The sequence below is a fragment of the Numida meleagris genome, chromosome 1 (assembly GCF_002078875.1).
Source record: "Numida meleagris isolate 19003 breed g44 Domestic line chromosome 1, NumMel1.0, whole genome shotgun sequence".
NCBI lineage: Eukaryota > Metazoa > Chordata > Aves > Galliformes > Numididae > Numida > Numida meleagris.
In genome coordinates, this window is record NC_034409.1 from 43625977 (window position 1) to 43651396 (window position 25420).

At 39.6% G+C, this 25420-nt stretch overlaps 1 protein-coding gene across 6 annotated transcripts in view; it reads right to left on the reverse strand.

Annotated features, from left to right (window-relative positions):
• Nucleotides 1–15763, reverse strand: part of KITLG (KIT ligand) — a 56558-nt gene extending 40795 nt beyond the window's left edge. For all 6 annotated transcript variants that reach the window (XR_002434706.1, XR_002434704.1, XR_002434705.1 and 3 more), the window contains exon 1: nt 15475–15763. Coding sequence is in view for 3 of the 6 variants with exons in the window: in XM_021385357.1 (XP_021241032.1) it covers nt 15475–15489 (15 nt within the window). In the remaining 3 variants the exon portion in view is untranslated. The remainder of the gene's footprint in view (nt 1–15474) is intronic.

Here is a 25420-nt window from a genome sequence, read left to right on the forward strand (position 1 = left end):
CATTTATGATGTGCCTTTATACTATTCATGATTTAGAAAAGTGGTTTTACAGATTTAACAGTCTTTTACAATCATCTTGAGTACAAGACACCATGCTACATCAGTAAAAGACATAGCGTGTTCCATATGTGAATAATAAGAGGAAAATTTAACATAGAAGTTTATATTAGAAATTATACGAGTTTTAACACAAATAAATAACTCTTTCCACACCATGTTCAGTTTGCAACAAACCACCTGTTGTTAGGAAATGAAGTAGGCCTGTGGCCCCATAATGAGCCTCTCCAGACATTTTAACAGTAATCTATAGCAATTCTCTTCTACAAAAACTGCATGAGGTTTCTGGAAGATGATTGATTTTTCAGAAGAAAAAAATTCAAAGCCCTTACAGGCAAGCCATTTAAAAGCCAGTATACTGAAAATCAACAAATGTGAAAAATGAAAGCAGCATAATTTTGCTTTGTTGCTAAGTTTCTAAAACTATCAGAAGAAGCAGTAAAAAGCCTGAGGACTTTGAACATGTTGAATTTATTTGTCACAACAAAAATCCTATTGTTCTTTTCTCTTTTACGTAGTGTTTCTTGATATGGCAGATAGCTAAACAGAAGGTCTGTCATGATACCACCCAGGGAAATGTCTAAGTTTAAACTTTATCATTCAAAAACTTGGAACATATGATTCCACATTTGTCAAAATTCATCAAATGAAGTTTCAATGAGCCCATCAGAAATGACACTGCCAGGTTTATGCTCTCCCTGGACCTATTTAAAACTATTCATTTTCAAGTTTCCAGTAGATCTTGCTTTTGTACTTCTTTCTATCACTGTACCTGACAAACTGATCTGTATTCATTAGAAATCTTCCAAGAAATGTTTATGAGATTCACGCAAATTTATCTTGGCTGTTTCCAAATAAAACTGAGTAAAACAAAATGAGAAAGGCATTTTCTGGCTGGGAAGAAAAGAAAAACTTTTTTAACTTCAGATCTTGATTTCAATTCAAACCTCTCTTAGTTATTTATTAAAGCTACCCAGTAAATAATTCTACTTTGAAAAAAATACCTTAAGCTCTTACACAACTTTTTAATACCTGCATAATTTGAATCAGATGCTTTCCTATGCATAATCAAAACCATAGTGAACCATTTAGCTTTAAGGTAATGATCTGTGAAAGAATAGCACAACCTTACATTTAGTCTGCTATTAGAATACAAGGACATTAATTATGTATCTTTCATGGAAAGAATATTTGCCCAAAGTGCTACACCACTGGATGAGATGAATCTCAAATGCCTTGAAGTTACAGCTTATATGACTGTAGACAACTGACACATCCAATTAGAAACTAATCTTCAAAACATTTAAGTATGCTTATAAGACAGTTTAAGCACTGGGAAGGCAATAAGCCATTTACCTTAGCAAGCTGGAATTACAAATACATTATGCCCTGTCTTAAAGACATTAACTTGGACATTAGAAAGATCAATTACACTTTTTTTCTTTTTCTTTTTTCAATCTAAATTGAAAATACTTCCATATGTCAAAAATATCTCAGTGATTATTTCTCCAACTGCACATTTTCTTATCACAGAAAGCGATCGTCAATTCCTTTTTCAAGGATTAATAAAATATATTGTGCTATCGTTGATTCTAGTTCTTTCTGAAATTATTTCCATCAGATACATTTGTTTTACAGAAAGCAAATTTCCAAAATGGCCCTTTTAGGAATTTGAAGCACTGTATACAGTCACTTCAGAACAATGTAAATTGGAAATGGCAAAAATGAGGGGATGGGACTGACCAAAATTTTTTTCTGTAACATGAGAAGCCTTTGACTGCAGCACTGCATCAAAAACTCAAGTATATTTTTATTTTCTCTTCAATCTAAAGAAGTGGAAGAAATACTTTTAAGTATTTCCTGTTGATTTAAGAATTTCTCCTGCTGATTATGAAATACTGTACATTCCTATATCTTTCAGGGATGCTCCATGGAAACTCAATCATCTTTCAGTAGCTAGCTCTATGCAATATGTCAGCATTGCATTAAATTTTGCAAGTTCTAACCATTCATAGTCACATGCTGAAAGAAGATCTTTCAGTATAAATGTCTCAGTTGTCATTATTTCAGTTGTAATTGGAGATCAGTTACAATATATTTCAAAGGATTTTCCTTTTCCCAAAACTACAGACTGAATTGTTACAGATGGTAATTTTGGCAGATGGTTTTATCTGAAACTGAGTTTAAAATTAGGCCAAACCTGACTTGTACAATTAAAGCAATGAAGATTTGGAAACTAACAAGTGTCAGATTTGTTCACGATCAGTCTCTCAACCACAGGGAATAAATTTTAAAAAATAACAATAATAAAAAAAAATATTCACAGTTACAGAATATATTGCTTATATGAGAAATATCTTCCTGATTGTATGAATTAGAATACACAAAGCTTTCATTGTCACAGTGTAAACTGAAGTAATCAAATCTTTTAACCTATTAAGTGTATAACCTAGTTCAGTGGGGAATAATGAGATGGTCTGAAGCAACCTAAAGGCTCTGCCCTATTGCTGAAAGAGGGCTGTGAGCATTTCCTTTTCTGTAGCTTCCCTTGCTCTGACATTCATCCGACCCTTCATCATGTCAGTAAATTCAGAGTCAGTGACTGGCCAGTTCAGCTCAGAAACAGAAAACTAATCCCTGAGGAATGAGTGGAGGCATAAAGGAGATGCGCAAGGATGAAAAGACTGGGACTACTCCTTTTGTTACTAGTGACCTTTTGGGCTCACTCTGACTTTTATCAAGCTGCACTTCAAGCTACATTATATCTGCCGTCGAAAAGCTTTCCAGGCTGGCAATTAAGTGTGAAGGTAGCACTGCCTGTTTTAGCATCTTCTGACTTTCAACGATTTTATGTATTTCTTTGCTTCTGAAATAATGAAAAGATCAGTTACATTCAGTAATCACTCTGCACTACTTCTTGCATATTACTCTTTCTAGACATCACTAGCAGTAGTTTCTTGCCCTCAGCTTTCTGTTCCCCTTCATATGCATTGTTCCCATATAATATTTTTGTCTATTTTAAGACTACCATTACAGTACTATTGTTTTTTCCAAAGCACAACCAGGACTTTGTTTAAGGTGGCTGACTTTAACCACCATAAAAACATCGCACTTCTTATTTTTTTTTTCTTTCTTTTTCCATTACATTCCAGTATCACGGCTTATTTGTTCTACAACAGGTACAACAGAGAGAATTTTCATCCATTTTTTTTCTGACCAAGTATAGCTACAAGTACATTAGAAGAGAGCTTGTAAGCATTTTTTCAACTAATGAAAACTACTGTTATTAATGTAGTTACAGTTATTTCAAAATATTCTTTCCAAAATGCATCCCCCTTACACTTCAGCACAATGAACTCCACTTGCCATCATGCCATCTGTTCTTCTATCTTCTCTAAACCTTTTAAAAGTTCCTCAGAATCTCTTTTAGTATCAATTAACCTGAGTAATTTATGTAGTCCGCACATGTTGTCATCAATCTGTGAACCTCTCTTCCAGATTGAACAATATGAGGCTGCTAACAATTAAAGAACATTACCTCTTAATTTTTTGCCCTGTTGCAAATTAACAATACACTTTGGTTCCTGTCCCTATACAATTTTTCCTTAGAGAGTTGTCAACGGTTTACAGGCGTTCGGCCCGGTTCCGTGACGGAGGGAATGGGGGATCCATGGGTCCACACCCCATGAAAAGGGAAAAAGGGAAAAAGGGTAAGGAGATGGCCCTGAGAGCAAAGAACAGCGGCAACAATCTGAGGAGAAACAAACTAATTTACTAAATAAGATATCGGAATGCAAAACAACACACTATAATACAGTATAATTACAATTTAAGCTGATAAATCCAATACAGAGAGAGAGAATGTCTACTACCGACGATAAGACGGCTGGAGAGCGAGGTACTGCCAAGACGAGAGACGGCGGAAAAAGGGAAGAGGTCTTGTGATCTGCAAGTTTTTATACTGCGAGCTTTTATCTTTTCCCTCCGGCTCGAAAATGGTAACAGAGGAGAAAAGTACCGTGGGGACTGCAGTAGTCCTCCTCTTCTGAGAACCAGGTACATTCACTACATGATGTTATGATGTGGAATACCAACAACCAAAAATCACAAAACCATGACAAGAGTTATGATCAGGGTGACACAATATGGGGCTATTTAGTTTTCTTCTTAGACCATTTCTGGGGGAGACAATCTAAGTAATTTGCTTCAGTGCTTTCTCATTGTTCACCTATTTTGAAACACAATGAATCTTAGTACATTAAAATCATTTCTTTTATGGGAGCTATGATTTTCTATTCCTTTTATTGAGCTCTTAATATAGAGTTCCCACCTTCCTCCTGTTGACTGATTTAAATACAAATCTACTGACAACACAACAATAGAGTCAAGCAGCTAAGAAAAAATCTCTTTTAAACTCTGGACATATTCATTAATTCTGAAGAAATGAAATATGAGTAAATGCGTTAAGAGTTTCTGTACATTTAAGAAAATAAAGGAAAAGCCAGGATCACTGATTTGTACCAGGTTATGAATATCTTGCTTTCACTGCAAAATTAACTCAAATTGTAAGCTATATCCTGACCCAAATGCTAGAGCCTTTCACATAAACTATAACTAATATTCAGGTGGTTTGGTGGGTTTGGGTTTTGTGTGTGTGTATGTTTGGTTTTTTTGGGGTGTTTCTTGTTTTTGTTTTGAGGAGGAAGATAGGTGAGGGGGCATCAGAGATAACGATTATGTTGTACAGTCTAACTGCTAACTCCACAAGTCTCCTATGTTTCCAGGCAGACCAGACATATTCTTCTGATGTATGTCAATGTGCAAGTAGAATCTTTCCATTTAGAGCAAAGAGACACAGTGTATATCCCAACTAACTTCATTGTCACAGAACTGTGACCACAGAATTAATATGAATGCCATTCAAATAGTTGCCTCAATGCTTTTGTTTGAGCTATGCTAACAAGAGAGAGCTACAGATACTCAAACAGAAATGTGAAGCTTCACTTGCAATTTTCCTTAAAAATTACAAAAATTACAGAGTAAAACACACAAAATAAAAGTTTGACTAAGTCAGTTTGTGGCTCTGTAGGACTATGGCGATGCATATAAACCTGGAGGAAAAATAATCTGAGAAAAGAAGAAATTGTTATGTCTCTACAATTCTAGAGAAATATAAAAGCCTACTAAATACATATGTTTTCAACATGCAATCAACATTAATTTTAATACATAATTGAGACATAGTAATACAAACCTTTGAATTTAGCAAGTAACTGATAAAATTCAGCTCTCCTCACAACATTTGCAGTGATGGAACAAAATATCTATTTAATTTTAGTGACAATTTTCAGAGGGGTTACATTAAAAAAAATGCAGTTGTAAATTGTGTCTAGTGAGTTTACCTGTTATAGAGCTTTACATTTGGTCAAAATCATTCACGGGAATTAGAGAGAACCACAGTCAGTGGTAAAACAATTCTGATACGTATTTAGCTGCAACCTCCTAAAGATGTTCTAGTAGGAAAACTCATGTGAATATTGAAATGATCCAATATGATATTTTATGTGTTTTATATATCTAATTCTCAGATATTTCCTAGGATTGCTCTCCTCAAAGAACAGGACAAAACTGACTTAATTAATCCTACAGAAAGATCTCATCATTGAGATTATTGATATCTCCTCAGAATATAAGTTTTTCAATTCCTATACTCTAAAATTCCAGCGTAAGATTTGAGTTAGGTATTTTCGTAAGTGATGATGCAGTTTACTAGCAAGTATACTTAAGCAATACTTGTCAACATGTACAAGAAAAAAGTTCTTCACAGTTTTGCATGAATTGAGCCATTTACTCTGAAATAAGTAATGGAGCCTATATATAAAGAAAAGGAACATGCCACAGTAAATAAAGGCAAAAAGCACATGATAGTTGGGCAATTAGCACTTCAAATAGATACAATTCAGCAGAAACTGAAATAATATTCTTGGGCACAAAGTGCGAGGGACATGTTTCAATATAAATCAACCAGTAGGCTACAATCAAATTAACTTTACATATGTCTCAGACCATTTGTAGATGTCAACAACTTTCTGTTGCAGCGTGAAATGACCAAAAGCACTGCAGGCAATCTATTACTGGCAAATCTCTAGTTGATTAATCTCTAGTTGACTAAAACCCATATGTGAGAAGAGATTTTTTTTTTAAAAAAAATTCTGATGAGAAAAAGAAGTGAAGAAAAAAAAAGAAATTCACTCCTGTTGATTTAAATGTCAAATTAAAACACCATATCAGTAATTTCCTATATTGTTACACAATAAAGCTAAGAGATAGAGCAGAAAGCAATAACAAATACATCTACAGGAAATTCCTTTGATCTCAGTAAATATCTGAATCTTCCAAAAAAAGCACAGATTTTCTTGATATATTAAGGAAATGTTTGAAGTTATGGAGGAAGAAGTAGCGTCACTTCCAGAAGCAGCAGATCAGTACTTCATGTGGCTCTTCATAACTGGTTAGGTTACATGTATGTGATTGTATAAAAGCACAGATTCCACAGAACAGGGGATTCTTTCTAATCCTGAGATCCTTAATTTTTACAGACAAGAAGAAATACAGTAAAAAGAGATTATTTGAAAGATTTATATTTGAATTGGGCCTCAAAAAGCTGATAGGATATAAAAATGACCACTTGACAGACTGCCAGAAACTTGTAGAAAACATTTACTAGAGATGAAGCTTCCGGATTTTGGATTCCAGAAGTGCAGAACTTTTATGTTAAGTTCTTAACGCAGCTTAAGACTGTGTGACTTACATGCAGCAGAGGCCAGGAAAGGTACCTGAAGGAATTAGGATAGCATTGTTCTCTGTCTGAATGAGTAGAGAGAAGCTGGAATATTACCACTGTGATAATATTGTGATGATAGAAAAATAACTCCAGAAATTTTGGTCACATATGTGGAAGGGGAAAAATTCTTTCTCCATCTGTGGCAGAAGAGAATTCTCAGGGGATTATGTACACCACCTTGCTTGGGAATGAAATCTAGTCCTCCTTGAATTTTAGAAGACAATTTTTTCAATGATTTTAGTAGCATGCAAAGAGTGCTCTCACTCCCACTTTACTCTTTTAAAGGAAAAAAATACTGAAGAAATTTATCTAAACAGTTTGAGGCAAAGTATGCTTATGGCCAGAGTTTTTAAAGGACACAGATTTAGAGACTGCATGGCACATCTAGGGCACATTCTTTTCCAGGGATTACAATAAAGAAGATCAAAGCAGTTTCAGTGACAGTATTTAAACTTACAGTTTATAAATAAGGTTCATATTTCCTTGAAAATAAAGAATATAATACACATCAGAGCTATTTAAACTTGTGTCAACTACAGCACTGATAGTTTCTGCTATTAGAAAGGAAATGCAATCCACACATTGCTGAAACACTGCAATTTCAAAAACACAGCAATTACGAATATTGGAGATCTTTCTACCCTTTTAAAATAACCACCAAAAATCTCTGTTTATTCAAGAACATATTTTTTAATCCAAACGAAAGAGGGTGCCAAGCAGTGTTATACAAGCTTCCTAAATTCATTTGGCTGACTAATGTTCCTATTCGTGCATGCTTCAATGTTGTAAAAGAAAAACAAATTTCAAGAACAACGGATGTGTAGATCTGTATCAGTTTAAAGACATAATGCTTAATATTGTCTGCCTATCATTTAATGCAAAAGACAAATTTTGCTGAGTTCTCTCAATTAACTAACAAATAGAGGCTGGAAATTTGAGGTCTGGAGCTTAGGATTTGTTTACCGTAAACCATTAGTGTCTATACATTTTAACCTCTCTAAACTTCTAGGCACTTCTTTTCAATAGTGAAGTATTTTGCATACATGTAGCATATTGTTAATTTAAATGTATCATGCCTCGTCTTCAAACAAATCTCCACCACCTTACTTCTGTCCATTATTTCAGCTCAAACAAAAATGTCAGCATCCTGATATCCTACTTCCATTTCATATGCAATTACGAAACCTCTATGAACAGAGAGGAATTTTTTAGATCAACGTGAAACGGACGAAGAAAATCGCCCAATTCTCTGCACAGCCCAAAACTTCCAGATTTACAGGTACATTTTAAAATAATGAGCCTTGTACATAAATGCATTACTCTGAGTTTTCAGTATGTGCTGTACATATTGCAAGTTCATTCTTTTGTAAGGAGCAACTCCTACAAAGACAGTTGCTGTATGATTTGTACAGGGTTCCTTTTCTGTTTTACATGGAAATACATTGTCAGGACATGCAAAAATCAGTTTTACAATCTGGCTTATACTGCCAGAAAAAAAAAAAATTCAAAAGTAATTGCAGTGTTAGCAAATAGACCTATGAATCCATCAGAGATAATGCATCATACTGCAAACAAAGATGGAAGATATATTGGTTTGCTGCTTCCTCGCAAGTACAATGTAGCAAAGAAAAAATTGTATTATTTTTCTCATCCTTCCATGTTGAAATGAAATATATTTATTTTTCAGACCCCTTTTTAAAAGGGAAAAAAATTACTTAGTTTTTCCTCAGAAAATAAAGAACTAACTTTACCTGTCACTGAATTCCACTTTTCATAATCAAGAACAAAAGCACAAAAAGAAAAAGCTATAGATCCAGTGGATAAAAACTATTTAAGAGTATCCAGTGCAGTGCTCAGATAAATCTTTATCCTGAGGAGGTTCCATTGCACTAAAATACTCATTTATCCTCTGCCTTTCTTCTGTGGTAAAGTATGGTGTGAATTCACACACAGGTTACGTCTCTACTGTAAAAGTAATACACACGTATTTCTGCACACATTATTCTAGGCTGAACCTGACATTCCCCAGGTTCAGCTGTGCCCACACCGCATTCAGATTTTCAAATATCTTAAGCAGAAGATGTTCACACCACTCTTAGACCTGCGCTGCAAGTAAGTTTGTGCTCAAACATAAACTGACATCCAGACAAGGAATACTTAACACGTGCAGCTCCTTGTGTATCGTGTGAGCTCCCCTGCGTGTATGAGTATGTGGGTTAAATGGGGTGAGATACTTGGATTCCTTCCCAACTTTTAGTAGTTACAAGGGAAAAAAAAAAAAAAAAGCATTCTTCGTTTAGGAGGAAAGACTATCACTACATGTGATCCTGCTCACATCAAGCAGAATTTATGTTCCATCATACAATAAATAGATTTCTTATATGTGAGGTATTTTTAAAGCTATACTTTAAGTATACTTTAAGCTATACTCTTCTAAAAACTTTTTTAGATACTTCAAAGAAGAGATGGTAGAGCAGACTAGATTAAATTTATTTGTGGGCTAAGCTGTCAGTGAACTGAAGTCCTTGTAGCTTGGCAGCAGAATGAATGAAAAGCAACATACCGGCTGAAAACACTAGATGAGAATTTATTGACACTGTGACAGTTAATGTGACTGTGCAGAGGCTAGGTTCAGACACAGGGATGGCCACTCTTGGAAACACCAAGTTATACAAAGAGATAGGACTGGACAACTGATGTTTACAGACTTTGATTTGCAGACTCCTAAATCTTTCTGACTTCAGGTTTAGAGGCTGGCATAATTCACAAACTGTGAATCTAGCCTTATGGCCTAAAAGGTAATCCACCCTACATTCCTGGTTCATCTGTCAGCCACCTTCGAGACTGAACAAATAAACTTAGCAGCTCACTTAATTTGGTCTTAAAGACTTAACCCATCAGAGTTAAAACCTGCATCTGCATGGACTAGTTCAGATTTGGAGCAAGACTTAACTTACACTTTAGATTCAGAGTCTGAACTTTTTTTTTCTCCTCCTCTGGCACAATGCATAATTGCTTATACAAAGTAGAACAGCTTCAACAAGACAGACTGGATAGTTAGATAGGAAATAGTCTCCTTAAAGACTGGAGCTCCAACACAAGAAAAGATTTGAACCTGAGTCTATCTCACTCCAGTAAGTGTGTTCAGGTAAATTCTTTTAGATTAGGCTTTTTCTGCCTGGATTGAATCAAAACTGCTCACAAACCCAGAGTTAATCTCTGTAGACCATGCATCCATCCTCTTGGGACAGTCCATCCTAAGCCTAGACCAGCAGTCTAAGCTGAAGTCTGCAATTCAGCTCTGCCTCAGCTCCAAAGCTGCCGGTACACACCTCTGTCTGATTCCCCTCTCTGCTGCCCCAAACCAGCGGGAAGCCAGTATGCATAAGGGAATACCAATATACCTGGCCTGATACCAAGAAAATCTGCAATAGAACATTAATACCATGTGAATGACTGTTATACCAGCACTGAACCACAAATGGGAGAAAAGGCAGCTCTTGAGGCTTAGGCTAAGTATGACTTTGAGGGTAATTCCAGAACCTGACATTCTCCATCCAGTAAATTTTGCAGCAATGAAGAAGAGAAAAAAAAATGCATAAAATACAGCAGTTCCTACATATTTACAAGTGCTCTTTAACAGCAGTGAAGATGTAGGCCTAGCACATCTGCAGTAGACCTGATTGAGAGATCCCCTTCAGGAACTCTGATCATTGTGAGAGCACTGAACTGGGCCTGCAAGGCCTTTCTGCAGCCCCTCAGCCTGCACCACTTTGTCTTATGTCTAGTGTGGCTTCAAGTGATAACAGAATATCCAGAAGCTCAGAACTAAGCCGCTTTGCAAAACAGTGTGTTCCAAGCCGTGGTACTAGCAGTGAGTACCACAAGGGCCTCCACTAGGGAATACCAGCAGTAACATCTTAAACTTGATGCTATTGTTACCTTGCAACTAAACTTAAGTCTGCCCAGCACAGCAACAGCAAAAGAATATGTACAAAGAAGAAAATTCCTGATCAGATTAAAATGGTTATCCCATCCATCTACCTTGTATAATTTCAACACTGTTTAAACAGGAAAAAAAATAACCAGTGCATCATTCATCTAGTGATCATTGGATAACAATAGAAAATTAAGAGATCATTTATTTCCTGCATTATTTTGATCCAAAGTTGTCATTAATCTGAACTCCTTTACCAGCTTTTATTTAGACATACGGTGGAAATAATGTCTTAATTAGCGTACCTACTTTCATTAGCCAAAGTTATTATGCATGCTATCAGTTTTAATCAATTAAAATACCTAACACTACTTTTTCCTTTTTAACTGTAACATATTTTCAGTTTTCAGTCTCATAGTAATAAACCTCTGATACTATTTACAATTGCAAAGAATTAAAACCATCCAGCAAAGAAAACCATCCAGCAAAGGAATATTTTATGGCCTTCCAGCAGTCACTCATTTCAGCACTGATAATACTTCTGAATGTCACAGCTGCAGATTTCCATCTGATTTGATATACAATACAAACAACGGACGATCCACCAAAACAAAGAGGATCACTAAACCCTCTCTACTCACCTTACATTGGTCCATCACCTTTTTCCACAAATGTACGGGAAAGAGAAACAAGGATTTGCAGTGTGTTTAAAAGGCTGATGAGTTTCAAGGTTGGCATACTGAAGACCAGGGAGAGAACAAATGCTTTCATTTTCATCTGTCAGCTCCCACACCACTCAAATGGAATTACGTAGGGAGATTTTTCTTGCCTTGCTTCAAATAAATGGGTGTTGTGTTTATATACTGCATACTGAGCATTGCCCACCCTAAGCCAAGGGCTGTGCCTTGCCAACTCTTAACTCGCGTACAATATGGTGATTACACGAGCCAGCATACCATTAAGTCGCATAGCAAAATTTGGAGAATGGCACTGTCAGCTAGCAGAGCTGTACCTGAACGCCTGAAATTTCTTGCACAAAAGAAAAAATTATATTTCTGTGCAATGGCAGAACTGAGTCGGGAACAGACTGGGCTAGAGGCCTCAGTCTAAACTACAAAGCCAAGTGCCGCATAGTTCACAGGGATAAAAACTAGCAGACATGTGATGCAAGAAGGTAAAGGAAAAGAAACAAACCACCAAATGCCTCACAAAATATTCCCCTAGCTTTGAGTCTTATGGGTTATCAGCTGTTTATTCTCCAGATGACAGCTCATGGAGAATAAACCATCCAAGATGTCCTCTTCGGCTGCCGTATTCACAAACCAGCCTCCCATAAACAGAATGAAAACCAGAGAAAAGGGGAAAGAGCCCTAAGTCCATTACTCAAAGTGAATAGCACCACATATTCCTGACTCCAGCAAGCTCTCTTTACCTATCTGATGAGCAGCAGATCTATGTCTACCATGAGCAGAAAGTGACTTATTGTGCCTTGTGTTCATTTTCTTGCAGAATGAGCAAGAAAAACTGGAGATCAGAGCTTATGCTTTCCACCAAAATAACGTTTCTGTAAGCTCACACAGATGAATCAGTATCTGCTTTGCATTTCTATTGTAGCCTGCCGATATCAGACAGGAACAGGCAATTTGCATATTAACACTTCTTCCAGGTACTATTTTATAATAATCGCTACAGAGGCTCCCAGTTCCTTGACACAAACATACTCTGGACAGGACAACTTTAGGAGGTCATTTAACTATTAGCAATAGCACACACTTTCAGAGGTAAAAAGACGAGCTCAGATATAAGGCTTTTCTAATACTGAGGTTTCTAAGAGGTTGTGCATCCAAACCACAGCTGAAGATCAAGTGCCCAAACCAAAGATCAAGCAGTTCATAACAACAAAAGTTGCCAGAGTTAGCCCCATGCTTGACCCCTCCTTGCAGCGTATTTCTCAGTAACTTAATCTTATTTAGATTGTCTTCAAGTCAAACAAAGGACAGGGAAATCAGAAACCTGCTACATGTTTTTACAAGATTGTATCACAGCAGTTTCCATCACCTTTTTTTATTCCAAATGAAAAAGCTATTCAGGCATCAGTGGTAGTTCATGTGCTATAATACTGGCATGCATAATGACAAACTCACTTCAGATAATAGTTTTAATTACTAAGTATATACCCTGCATATCCTCTCATACAAGTAATCCTTCAATAAGATTAATTCATGGAAACAGTCCCATTGAAAAAGGATTTGTATGACTGGACCCTAAATGTTTAATCATATTTCTAAAAGTATTACCACTTTAATATATATATATCAAGGAGGTGCTGGTATATTTAAACCAAGGGTTTATATACTTAAACTGTACAGTTTCAGAAATGATCCTTCTAGGACTGACACTATAGGGGAACATGCTTCTGTAGTTCCCCATGTCTGTCAGGCTGAGATTGGTGTAAATAAACTGATCAGTCTATTCACTTCTAGTGTTCAGCGTGACTCCTTTCTTTCAGCACTTCAGTTGCACTGACATATGACTCAGTTGCTCCTACAGCTACTTACATATTGTGCCCATAAAACACAACCTTAAACATCAAATTCTCAATTTATTTCAAGCACTACTCAGATATTGCTGAGTATTTTCAAGGCTCAACAAGGTAGCATATCTTACTTTCTCTACTAAGTCAAATACTGAATTTTTATTAATAAATGTTAACTTCGTTCCTTGCTTTCCAATCCTATTCTCTTCTATATGACAGCTATCAGTCCAGACAATAAGAAAAGTAGCCATAGGAGAGCATAAAGATTAGAAGTTCACTTTAATATGCTGAGTGCCGCAACATGCTTAAGTCCTTCTCCTTGTGTCCACACCACTTGCCCTCTCTTTGCACAAAGATCTTCACCGTTTTAATTTAAAGTCTTGAAGTATCTCCTGCTCTGATCCCCTGGAATGATTAATGGTTTGGTATCATGTTTGTTTGCTAATCCTTAAAATGAAAGAAAAAAATCCTCTGGAAAGCTAAGAGGTTGCTGGTGTCTCCGAAAAGCAGGAAGCGTAACTGCTTGAAGGCTGACAGATGCTTCACCACCATGATAAGAAGTTGTTCCAGTACTCTGCTGGTTTTAGAAGTTTATAGTTCATAGGAAATGAAACACTTGACTGCTTGCACTTGTAAATCCCTGATTGATTGCTGAACAGCTCTTTCCTTCTCTGAAGAAACAGCCCAACACACACATTTCTGTGGGCTGTGATAACATCTTACAACTTCATTGTTATCTACTCCAATATCAACTGAATGCATGCAACTCTGCACACACATCTCTTACAGTTCAGTAAGAGACCCTTCCCAATTAACTATCTATTCAGCATATTGAACCAAGTTTGTGTACAAGGTCTGAAACAATAGTTTGGAGGCACAAGGCACCTTTAGTCATCTAAAGGGAGCACCAGCAGTGGAGATATGCTGTTAGAATTCAAAACTGATCATTTCAGATAATATCTCACTGTATTTCAACATCACAAAAATGAACAGTCAGCAATTAGTATCTCCTCAGGCACAGGTCCATTCTCCAGTGCTTTGGCCAGATGACATTTAAACGTTTCAAAAAGAAGTCTTTCTAGTTCCTGACACTTCTTGAAAAAGTATTTAACTGCCCAAAAGACTTTAGTAAGGCGCTTCCCCGTTTTAAATTTTTATGTCTTCTCCAGTGGCTGTACGCTGAAGTCTTCGGGCTGCCAATGTGTGGGGGATGCGGCAATCGCCAAGAGACAGGGAAGGCACATCTTGCTTCTGAAGAACGGGGGGCGGAGAGGCAGAAGCCCCAGCGCCGGATCCACGCCGTGTGCGTGTCTGCACCGCACCCTCCGAGCTCCGCCGCAGCACCGAGCGGCCCAGACTCCCACCGAGATGAGCCCGGGCGGAGGGCACGGGGACCTTGCAGAGCGATGCACAAAACTTTCAGAGTTTCCCTGAGCCACTTCTTGTTACGAGATGATTTTTCCACTCTTTTCCACTGTCGCCTGCCCCTAGCCTTGCTTTTAAAATATGCACAGCAGTTGTAATCTGCACAGAACTCGGAGAAATAAATAGCGGCACAAAAGCTGCAAGGGCACAGAGCAGTTCTTCCCGGCAGAGTGAAGAGGATGAGGAAGGACTGCCAGCGGCTACCTCCAGCACGAACCCCGCGCTGCTTCTGCGCTCCTGCCTCGAATCATTCCCCGTTTTCGCACCCGGTCCGCGTAGCCCACGCTCATCAGCGTAACGCAGGCAACTGATTTATTATTTTTCCAAGTGCCTCCCGAGACTCCCAACGGCAAAAGAGCCGATCCGACCCGCTGGCTGGAACTTTTCCACGCTCTGCGGGCGCCGAGGGCAAGACCCGACGGTATATTTTTTTTTTAATTACGATTATTATTTTCCTCCTCCGGACCGCTTCGCAGCGCAGCAGCTCACCTGGAAGCCGGGCGCTACGCGTTCCCTCCCGCCCCACGCCCGGCGGCCGCAGCCTCCGGATGGCTGATAACCGCCCCGAGCCGCGGGCACAGCCGGGGAGCGCTCGCCGCACCGCGCCCCGCCCTCAGGTACCTCCGGTGGCCCCCGCCCGGCAGCCCCGTGCCCGCCGCCCGCGGCCGCACTCACTTGTGCCTTCTTCATAAGGAACGGCAGCGCTGCAGTCCAGCCCAGCCGGCCGTGTGCAAACTCCCTTCAGCTGAACTGTAGCTCCAGCATGCTGCAGCGCCGGATAGTCCACGCATTGGGGTTGCCCTCGGCCAGCCCCGCGCTGCTGCCGCTCAGCTGCGGGCCTCTCGCCACGACACGGACTGGAGCGGCGGCCGGTGCCCGGCCAGGTCTTTTATATCTCGGATCTGCCTCTGGCAGCGGCGGCAGCGGCAGCGGCGGCGGCGGCAACAGCCCCGGCAAGACACGCCTTTCCCCTCCCACCCTCCCTCCCTTTGCTCCCCTCCCTCCCTCCTGGAACACTTGGAGCCGAGGCGGGTCCCGCGGGGAGGGGGAAACCCGAGCAAACTCGGGGGAAGTTGGAGGCAGGAACCGGCCCGGCCTGCCCCTTCTCACCGCGGGAGGGAGCGAAGCACGCCCGGCCCGGCCGCCGCGGGCTGGCTGGAGAGCGGCGGGCAGGGCTGCGGGCAGAGCTGCGGGCGGGGCAGCCGGGACTCGCCCGCCGCCTCCGGGCGCCTCGCGGCGGTGGCGGCCGCCGGGGCGAGGGGCGCTCGGTGCCGGCCCGGGAGTGCGGGGGTTCGTCCCGCCGCGAGAGGCGACCCCGGCGGCGGCCGTGAGGGGAGCCCGGCGCCGTCCGGCAGCTCAGTGAGCCGGACGCTGGCGTCGGGCAGCAGACCCGCGGCAGGGCGGGCAGGGCAGGGCAGCGGAGGCCTCGCAGGGCTGGCAGCGCTCCCGGCGGCCCCGTGCCAGGGCACCGCGCTGCAGCTCCCGGCAGCAACTCCGGGCCGGCAATTCCCGTTGCGGTACTTCCTGCTGTGATACACAACCCTAGCACCGAGCGCTTGAACGAAAGCATCAGGACTCTTTCTACCTGCGCCAGCCACAAAAGTTGTTGAGCAGTGCCTCCTAATGCTTGCCTAAAGGTGGTCCTCCAGGTGTTGTGCTATTAGAATGTGTGTAATGTGTTAATACACGGTAGCGTTGGGTGTGGGAAAACACTGTCCACACAGACTGAACCATGAGATTACACGGAGAAGAGCAGGTGGAGTACTGCCACATCCTGAGACAGCAATCCCTAGTGAGGATCAAAGACTGAATGAAGAAGGGACAGTCTGCTCACAGCGATGGTCATCTTCTAAAGGAGATCAGACTGCTGTCAGAATGCACAGTGACGTGTTTCACTAGGAAAATTCCTCTGGTTTTAACATGGAATGAATGCTAAGTTTTCAAAGGGTCAAAGCAAAGATGTGCTGTTAAGGCTCAGCTCCGCTATGTATTTGGGTGTCATTGCAGGACAGAGAGACATCTCTTCGTGCCTCTGCATCCAATCCAGAATAATGGGAAAATAGCCTTCTTTTAGAGCATCAGGCTACAGGTGAATTCTGTACTTTTCCCTTTTCTTGCTGCTTACCATGCTGAATTACCTTGTAGTTTTTTTGTTACCTTCACAGCTTTATCGTGCTGTTACAGGTGCCCTTCTGCCTCTAAATGGCTGTGATTCAAGCGCTAGACAAGCAGTGAAAGGGAAGAAGCTCTTAAGAGAAAGAACTGTGTGAAAGGATATTTTGTATCTCACCTAGCAGTGATTAACCAATGCTACTTACGCCATGATGTCCTTTAGCATGCAGGGCCAGGAAATTAAAATGTTACAGCGTATTTCCTCCTCAGAACACGCGTTGGGTTTACTCCCCCGGTGAGAAGCACTGGGAAGTGTGAAAGAGCACCCTGAGGTAGCAGTCACGTACCTTATGGAGAATACTTCTGGTTTCTCTCTTCCTGGAACTCTGTCCACCCTTACTCATGGCAGGAAGGCTGAAATGGCCGCCCCACATAACTCTGCCATGCAGACAGGGTGAGAATTCTGAGGCCTGCAGGCTCCTTTACCAGCCGGGCATTGTGCACCTCTTCTGTCCATCCCTAGGCTGAGTTCTTGACCTTGCCCCCATGTTTATCCAAACCCAGCTATAAAGGACAAATGCCCTTTCCATCCCATCCCTTAAGCTGACAACTCACATGCATATGACTGTTGTCTTTGGCCTCAGTGCAATTTGGGAATTATTTTCTCAGAAATTCAGAGTTTAATGGTTTAAACACATTAATTATGTCCGTAACCCAGTAGATAGCATGTTTTTATTAGTCTTGCCCTTTTCCAACATAGGACTGACTGCTGACTTACCAGGTATGCACAGGTTAGCCAAGGACTGTTAGAGCACTGTGTGGTAGATTTCCAAAGTACAACTGCAAACCGCACACAGCCTTTTATGGTTTACTTCATTTACATTTCTAAATGCCTAGGGGCGAATACAGACACCTCTCACAGCTCTGTGAAAACCTGCTTCTTCACAGGGAAGCTATGAAAATGGCGCTGGCCATCCCAGCTCTTCATAGGACTTGGTTCCACCCACTGAACAGGATTGTCCTTCCCAAGGGGTTCTGTTCTACGTGTATGGAAATAGCAAAAACTGAAGCACAAATGAAGCCTTTCCCGTTTACCTAGAAGTCTCACCATCTTCTGCAGGTGAGAAAAGGCTGCTAACTGCTGTTTATTCTAGAATTTTGTAGAATATCTGCTGCACCTTATAGAGCTCCAGCCATGAGAAGGAGCTGAGGCTTATCAGAATGAGCTCACCACTGTGAAAGAGTCCACATAATGTGCCAAAATCCTGACCTCTGGAGCAGCCAGAACTGGGGAGTAAGCAAAATCAGATCCACTTTCAGCTACTGGTGTTGTGGAATCAAAAAACTCCACAACAGTTTGGAAAATTGAAAAATTTATCCTATGGAATTGTGAGGATGAACAGTGTGTACATGTTACAAAGATAACACACTAAGCCTGTCTAATCTGTTACAGACCCTGAGTGCATGGGGGCCTTTGCTGGCACAGATACAAGGTATGCAGCCTGACTCCACTTTAATACAGGATCAAAGTACACTTTTTGAATTTCTGAGTCTTCTCCTGCTTCACATTTACCAAGAGAATGTCAGTTTGTTTCTTTTAAGCACCATAAATGCTTTGTGCTTTACACAAATGGTGGGGAAAACTTTTGTAGTTATTCAGTCATACTAACGACTTAGTAAGGGAATGATTCAACCTAGACTTAGATCCATGGGGGTACCTACACCACGATGAAGCCACTTTTATTTCAGAGCACACTGAAAGAGCAGGGGGTGCGGCTGCATTTTTTCCTTCATATGATCTGGTTCTAAATATTAATTTGAGGAATGCAAATTTCACATAACTTTTTGATTGCCCATAATATATTAATACAGACATTAATACATTAATACAGGGATTTTGGAGATAATTATATTGTTTTAAGGTAAAATCACTACTTAACCAGTTCTTCTGGGAGACTAGTTGATAGACTGAGCAGCAGTAAATGCAATTTTCTAGATGAATAGAGATACCTCCAAATTAAAAAGAAGGGGGGGGGAGGTGGTAATATAATTATTTATTGAAGCAACGCTAGCTCAGTTTCTCATTATGCTGTTTCTTTAAGAAAATTCTGCACTCCAAAAGCCATCTAACAACAAGCCTGAGTCTCCTCTAGTCTCAACTAACACTTCTGAAAGAAGATTCGGGCCTTTTATCAGTAAGAACTGATTTATCTGCAGTCTCACAGATATGGAACATATCAGCAGTATTCTCTTCTCCACTGATTGTTTTACCTATTACATGGGTCTTAGAGAGGAAAAGTCAAATATATATCCAAAATATTTGTACAGTCAGCAAAATGGTGAGGAATATGCTCTGATCTCTTATCCATATAAGTCTATAATTTCTTACCTTCAATACAAAGTCATCATTAGGAAAAAGAAAATGAAAGCACTGCAGAGTAAGAATGGAATCAAGTAGCTTCAAAACGTTGAAAATGCTGCACTTTGACTACTGTGTTCAGTTTTTGGCTTCTCACTACAAGAAAGACATTGAGACCCTGGAGTGTGTCCAAAGAAGGGTAATGAAGCTTGTGAGCGGTCTGGAGCACAGGTTTTACAGGGAATGGCTGAGGAAACTGGGATTGTTCACTCTGGAGAAGAGGAGGCTCAGGGGAGATCTTATTGCTCTCTATAACTACCCAAAGGGAGGTTGTAGTGAGCTGGGAGTCAGCATCTCCTCTCTTGTAACTAGTGATAGGACCAGAGGGAATGGCCTCAAATTGCTCCAGAAGAGGTTCATGTTGGATATTAGGAAAAATTTCTTCTCAGAAAGAAGAGTGTTGCATTGGAACAGGCTGCTCAGGGAGGTGGTGGAGTCACTGTCCCTGGTGGTGTTCAAGAAATGTGTAGATGTGGCATCGAGGGACATGGTTTAGTGGGCATGATGATGATGTGTTGATGGTTGGACTAGATGAGCTTAGTGACCTTTTCCAGCCTCAGTGATTCTATGATTCTATGAAATCTGCTCAATAAGTGCTGATGAAGGAGGCTGGACCCGTATGACTGTGTTGAGACTCCTTTGTCCAGAGGTGCTATGGTCAACAAATTTGTTGACTTTGCTCACTGACTGCCAACCTGGTCTGGAATCCTAGAGAAGAAATGATGGATTTATACTGAAAGCCAAAAATTGCTTCTGCCCATTGCTGTCTTTGCTGGTTTTCTTTCCATAAAGTGACAGTTTTATTTCCATTAGGATTTTACAGCAGGACAATTAGCATGGCAAAGATATTCTGTTCAACTAAGAAAAATGTTTTTTTTTTTTTTGTTTTTGTTTTTGTTTTTGTTTTTTTTTTCAGTGAGTGTAAGTCCAGAATCGGAAGCTGCACTGATATTGTTAAAACTTGATCAGAGCCTGTAAAAATATAGTTGTAGCTACTGAAAAGTAAATGGCCATTTCCTGACTTACATGAAAACTTCTTTCATGTGCTATATACAAATGTTTTAAAGCAGTCATAAATGAGAATCTGAAGCTCTCACTTGCATGGGGGAATTCTCAGCTAGAAAAAAAAAAAACTGGTACATGGAGTACACAACTTAGGAAAAGCTGATGCTGCCAGAGTTCTGTGATCCTTGGCAGAAGCCCTTTGGCTTCTGATGGACCTCCGGATGTTTATAGGCATTCACAGAAATCTGAGGCTTCTTGAAACTCTTGTAAACTCTTGGAACTAGGTTCCAAGAAGATCAGAGGAGAGCAGCAACTGAAAGATATTTTCTTTCAGTCTTAACTCACATTTTTTCCACATCTGTTCTGAGAGGGGTCTAATTCATCTGACATCACACTCAAAAACATTACATCTTCTTTTGAGAAGTTAATTACATGTGTGATCTAGAAAGTTATTTTTTAGTCCGGACCAGGGAGACCTGCTGCAGTGCACTGCAATTGCTCTGATGGCATGCCTCTGTTTTCTTCAGCAGTGGTGGAGAGTGCAGGGATAAATGGTGCTTATCCACCTCTGGTCTTGGCGTATAGTCCCAAGGGGAACAGACTTTGTATCAGGACTGACAAACCGGCTGCTTTCCAAGACTTGGGGTGCCTCATAGCCATAGTACACTATGCTCCGGTAGCTGTTAGTGAATATTTGTTCTGCACTGTTCAGAAAGGCTCTGTTTACCAGGGTCCAAACAACATCTTTGTTATCCTGCTATGACAGGATACCAAACCTGCAAGGACAATTTACTTTGTTTTTGCAAAGGTATTTCTAATGGATTTGATTAGAAGATTGGAGAATGGTGCTCAGCTCTGTTGAACAGATGCAGTTAGTATTCCTAATTCTGAAGAATACTCTCTTCCTGAAGTTTGACACCTGCCTACTATTGAATATCCCCTGACATGCTGGATGAAAAGAACAGTCATTTATCCTATGGATACTTATTTCTCAGAGATGCCCTAGGTAGTACGGCTTCTAGAGATGAAATTCTATACCCGTATTGATTGTAGGGAATATTTTAGTATCTGCAGTCTTTCAGTCATATAAGAACAATAAGTTTTGTCACTACTTAAGGAATGTCAGAGGTACTGGCGTGACTACACCAAAGTACTGCAATTCATGCTTCCAAGGAGCATGTTCACAGATAGTGTAATACACACTATCTACAGCATTAAAATGAATTATAGTTAATGTATTCAAAACTTCACTTTTTTGCCTCATTTTTCACTTAGATTAAAAAAGAATACAATTACACTGTACGTTCACCAAACCAGGCAATTGTGGAACTAGGCAGACTCAAGCTGATACGTTGTCTTGGACATCTACAGTAAAACTGGTGTTTATTACAGGATAAGACAACTACTGCTTATTATGTCTAAAATTCTATTGTTTCCCTGTCATGAAATCAGTTTGTGAAACTTAATGCATTAATTATAGTTATACATTCTCAAAAAAGTGTGTGCTATTTTGCTTGCACAATTCAATTTCCAAACAAAATAAAATAACATTTAACATCTGTACAATGCTTATGTAATTCCTTGATATATTCCTATTTTGGTGTCAGTAATTTAGAGGTGATAAATATATTAAATATATGTATGTGTTCCCAGATTTTTTTCCTACATCTCTTGATTTGCATTAGTCTATGTCATCCTAGTCACAGTAATTACAGCCCTGAGGAATTTCATGATAAAATGTGTTCATTTAAAGACAAAAAGTTGTGTAAGTGGGATTAGATATAAATATTCCCTGTTTACAGGGGAAACAGAATATTCTTATTCCATGAAAAATTGCAATTTTTTATTTTTTTATTTTTTGTATAGTACATTCTGTCTGAACAAAAAAAAGAATAGGTACCGTATAAGGTACAGTTACTTCAGAGCCATATTATGTCATTACTTTTTTGCCTGATGAAGTCAGATTGCATTAGGAGTTTAGGAAGGACTGAAATGGAGATAGGAGTAAAAGGGCATCCTAGGTTGAGTCCCTAGCCATCAAGGCAAGCTATATCATTTAGTCCATCCAAAGATTAACCCATTTCCAGCATAAAATGAGTTAAGTCTCCTGCCCCTGCTGCTTTATGGGAATGTTGTTTTTAGAATTTGACTCATCTCATACTTGGAAACTTGCTTTTAATTTGAAGCTTAATATATTCACGGTTAATTTCTACATGTTTGTTCTCGGGCAAAATTTGCACAAGCTTTACCATAAATAACTCAATTCTTTCCCTACTGCTTTTTGATCCTCCTGCCCAACCTACTGGCAATATATACACTAATAAACAAAACAGAGACAAAGCATGGGCTCAAGTACTGGCATGCAGTGGTCTGTTGTGTTCAATTTTTAGCACTCTGTTTGGCACACTTCCGGTACAGCCATACTGCACTCTCCAAGCCTGAGCTCAGTCAGAGGAACAGTGGAAGCCAGGAACTGCTTCTAACAATTTCCCTGTTCTAGGCAAAGAAGAAAGTTTGTCTGCCTGGATACAAGCCATCCTCTGCCACTTTCCCTAGGGCAAGAGAATGGGTCCAGGCCTAAAGCTGTGGTTTGGATTACCTCTTTTGAGGTAAATGTATAGTATATACCATGTGTAGAATTTGCAAATTATATTTTTAAAAAAACTGTTAAAACAGGTGTTCAGGAAATGTCCAACCACAACACCTGTGCAGTAAAAGTCAACCTTAATTCTGGAATTTCCTCTCTTTTGAGGTTTGGAATCGCAATCAAAGCATTCTATTATTATGAAGAAAAGAGAAAATGCAGAAATTACCTCATGTTGAAGTGTTGCCTTCTTGACTTGAAGGTCCTCTGCTACTGTATCTCACCAAGTGAGATTTGAATGTCAACAAGAGGTTCTGGTACAGCGACAGATCGTCTGCACTCATTATCCCCATGTGTTCCTATAGGGAAACACTGAGTTACATCTTTTCAACTACTGGAGAAGAGAGGATGTGGTGATCAGTCACTGAGTCCAGACCTCTTCGGGAGACCATGAATTTACTTTACTTTAGGTATTCCTTTGAAGATAATGGTTAGAGAGAGGGAAAAGCTGACATTTAATGATTTTTTTCCGTATTTTAAGGGATTCTCTGTGTTTTCAGTACAGCTGCAGAGAGAGGCAATGTTCAAAAGTGGGGATTCCAGTTTGAATGATGAGAAATGTTTGAAATTAGGTTTGAGCAATACTTTTAAATCCTGCAAATTGACTTTTTACTTGACTGTGGGCTTGAATAAGAAAATACAGAATTAAACACATTTGTATTTCAGTTTTGCTGAAATGGCATTACTGACCTGCTTGCAAGCTCTGAGCTCTGTCATGATAAATAACCAAGAAGTGTGAAGATGAAATGTATATTTTTCCCCCACACTGTTTTGGAAATAATCCAAAATGGAGTGCTATGACACATGTAAGTCTGAGTCACTTCTCATTCTGGTTTCATGTGGGGTTAGCCACTAGATTGCTCTCCTGCTGGATGTGAAAAAGGTGCCACCTGTATGGTGAAAAGATGATGTATTTTCCTGTTCTTTCTTCTTAAGATTTTTAAACAGTAATAATTTCCATCTAGTACAGTCAATCTGTTAAGTCACTCACTAATTTTAAAGACTGTTTCTTGAAAGGAAATGTAGTTCAGTTTACTTTCCTTCATGAAGCAATTTGAATTTAAAGTATTATTTTCAGAGGAATTATCAGCCGATAATTCCAAGCTCTGGGGGACTGTGTTTAATGACTTTCACGTTCTTCATCTCACTCTGCGTCTGCAATACTATCTAACTGTCCATGTCAACTGCTTCGGAAGGATGATTTGCCATATCTTCTCTCTTAGTTTCAGGCTTAGTGAATGGGTTATTTCAGAAAGCATTAGGATACTGAACAAGAGAGAGAAAAGGAGAGAAAATTTAATGCAGATGTTTTTATTCTCCACTTTATTCTAGACATATTCAACTTTTTTTAGATTGTCTCTCAACTGTATTGTGATCAATTCCATAAGCTTGATATCTTGAGCAATACAATTACTTTTTTTTCATTCTAAACAAGCTGTCCTTAAATAACATTTAATTCCTTTGTGTGCTTTAATTAATGCAAAATTTACAGAAGAGCACAATATGTTTTTGTGATTCTTTGTCTTATATCTAACGTATTTCTGTTTTTCTGTAAACTAATCACTTAAGCTTTCAAATGCCTTTTTATAGGACAAAAATAGCATTACTTTATCAAAGTTCATTCTCTGCCTCTTATCATAGCTTACCTTGTTAAAATAAACTGGAAGAAGGCATATTTATTCTAAGGGACAGGAGATGAGCTTATGTAGAGATGAGGACCAAATACTTCAGGCCAGTACTGGAAATGATTTGGTTAAATTTGGCAAGAACCAGCTACTAAAAACTGCCACCAACAAATCCCATGGCCCCTAGAGGCATTCTTTCCCCAGGATCTTTGGTGCATTGTTCTCGAATGACCCTTCCTCCTCCTCCTCTCTTAAACTGACAACTGGATGTGTATAGGGAAAGGAGAAGCACATCCTTGCCAACTTCTTGACTCCTGACTTGGCCCTGAAATTAGTTGCTCTTTCCTTGGCAGCACATGATCCTGGAGTTCTGCAGCAGTACACTGCTTCTAGCAACAAGTAGAAAGATTCAAGGTGCCTACTTCATTTCCTGCAGCATGTTTACTTCCTTAAAACATTCATCTTCCATGCAAAATAAAATATTAAATCCAATTCTAGAAGACAGAAATCACAAGTGGGAAAAACTGTTGCTTTCTTCAGTGTTTGAAATAACACTTTTTCAGTAAAAAGAATCTTTGTAAACAAAATAAAGCAAAATTAGCTATGTTTTAAATATTTCAGAGACACTGTTAGCTGTGGAAAAGGCAGATATGATAGCTGGTCCACCATCTACCCTGCAACAATAGAGAAATATTGAGTCATGTAACCCCCATAAGGTTTCTTATTATATGGTGCTAGAGGTGATACTATACGTATATCACTTCTGGATATGTTTGAAGATGAAGAGTTCTGTTAACTCTTGCTTAAGAAAAGGAT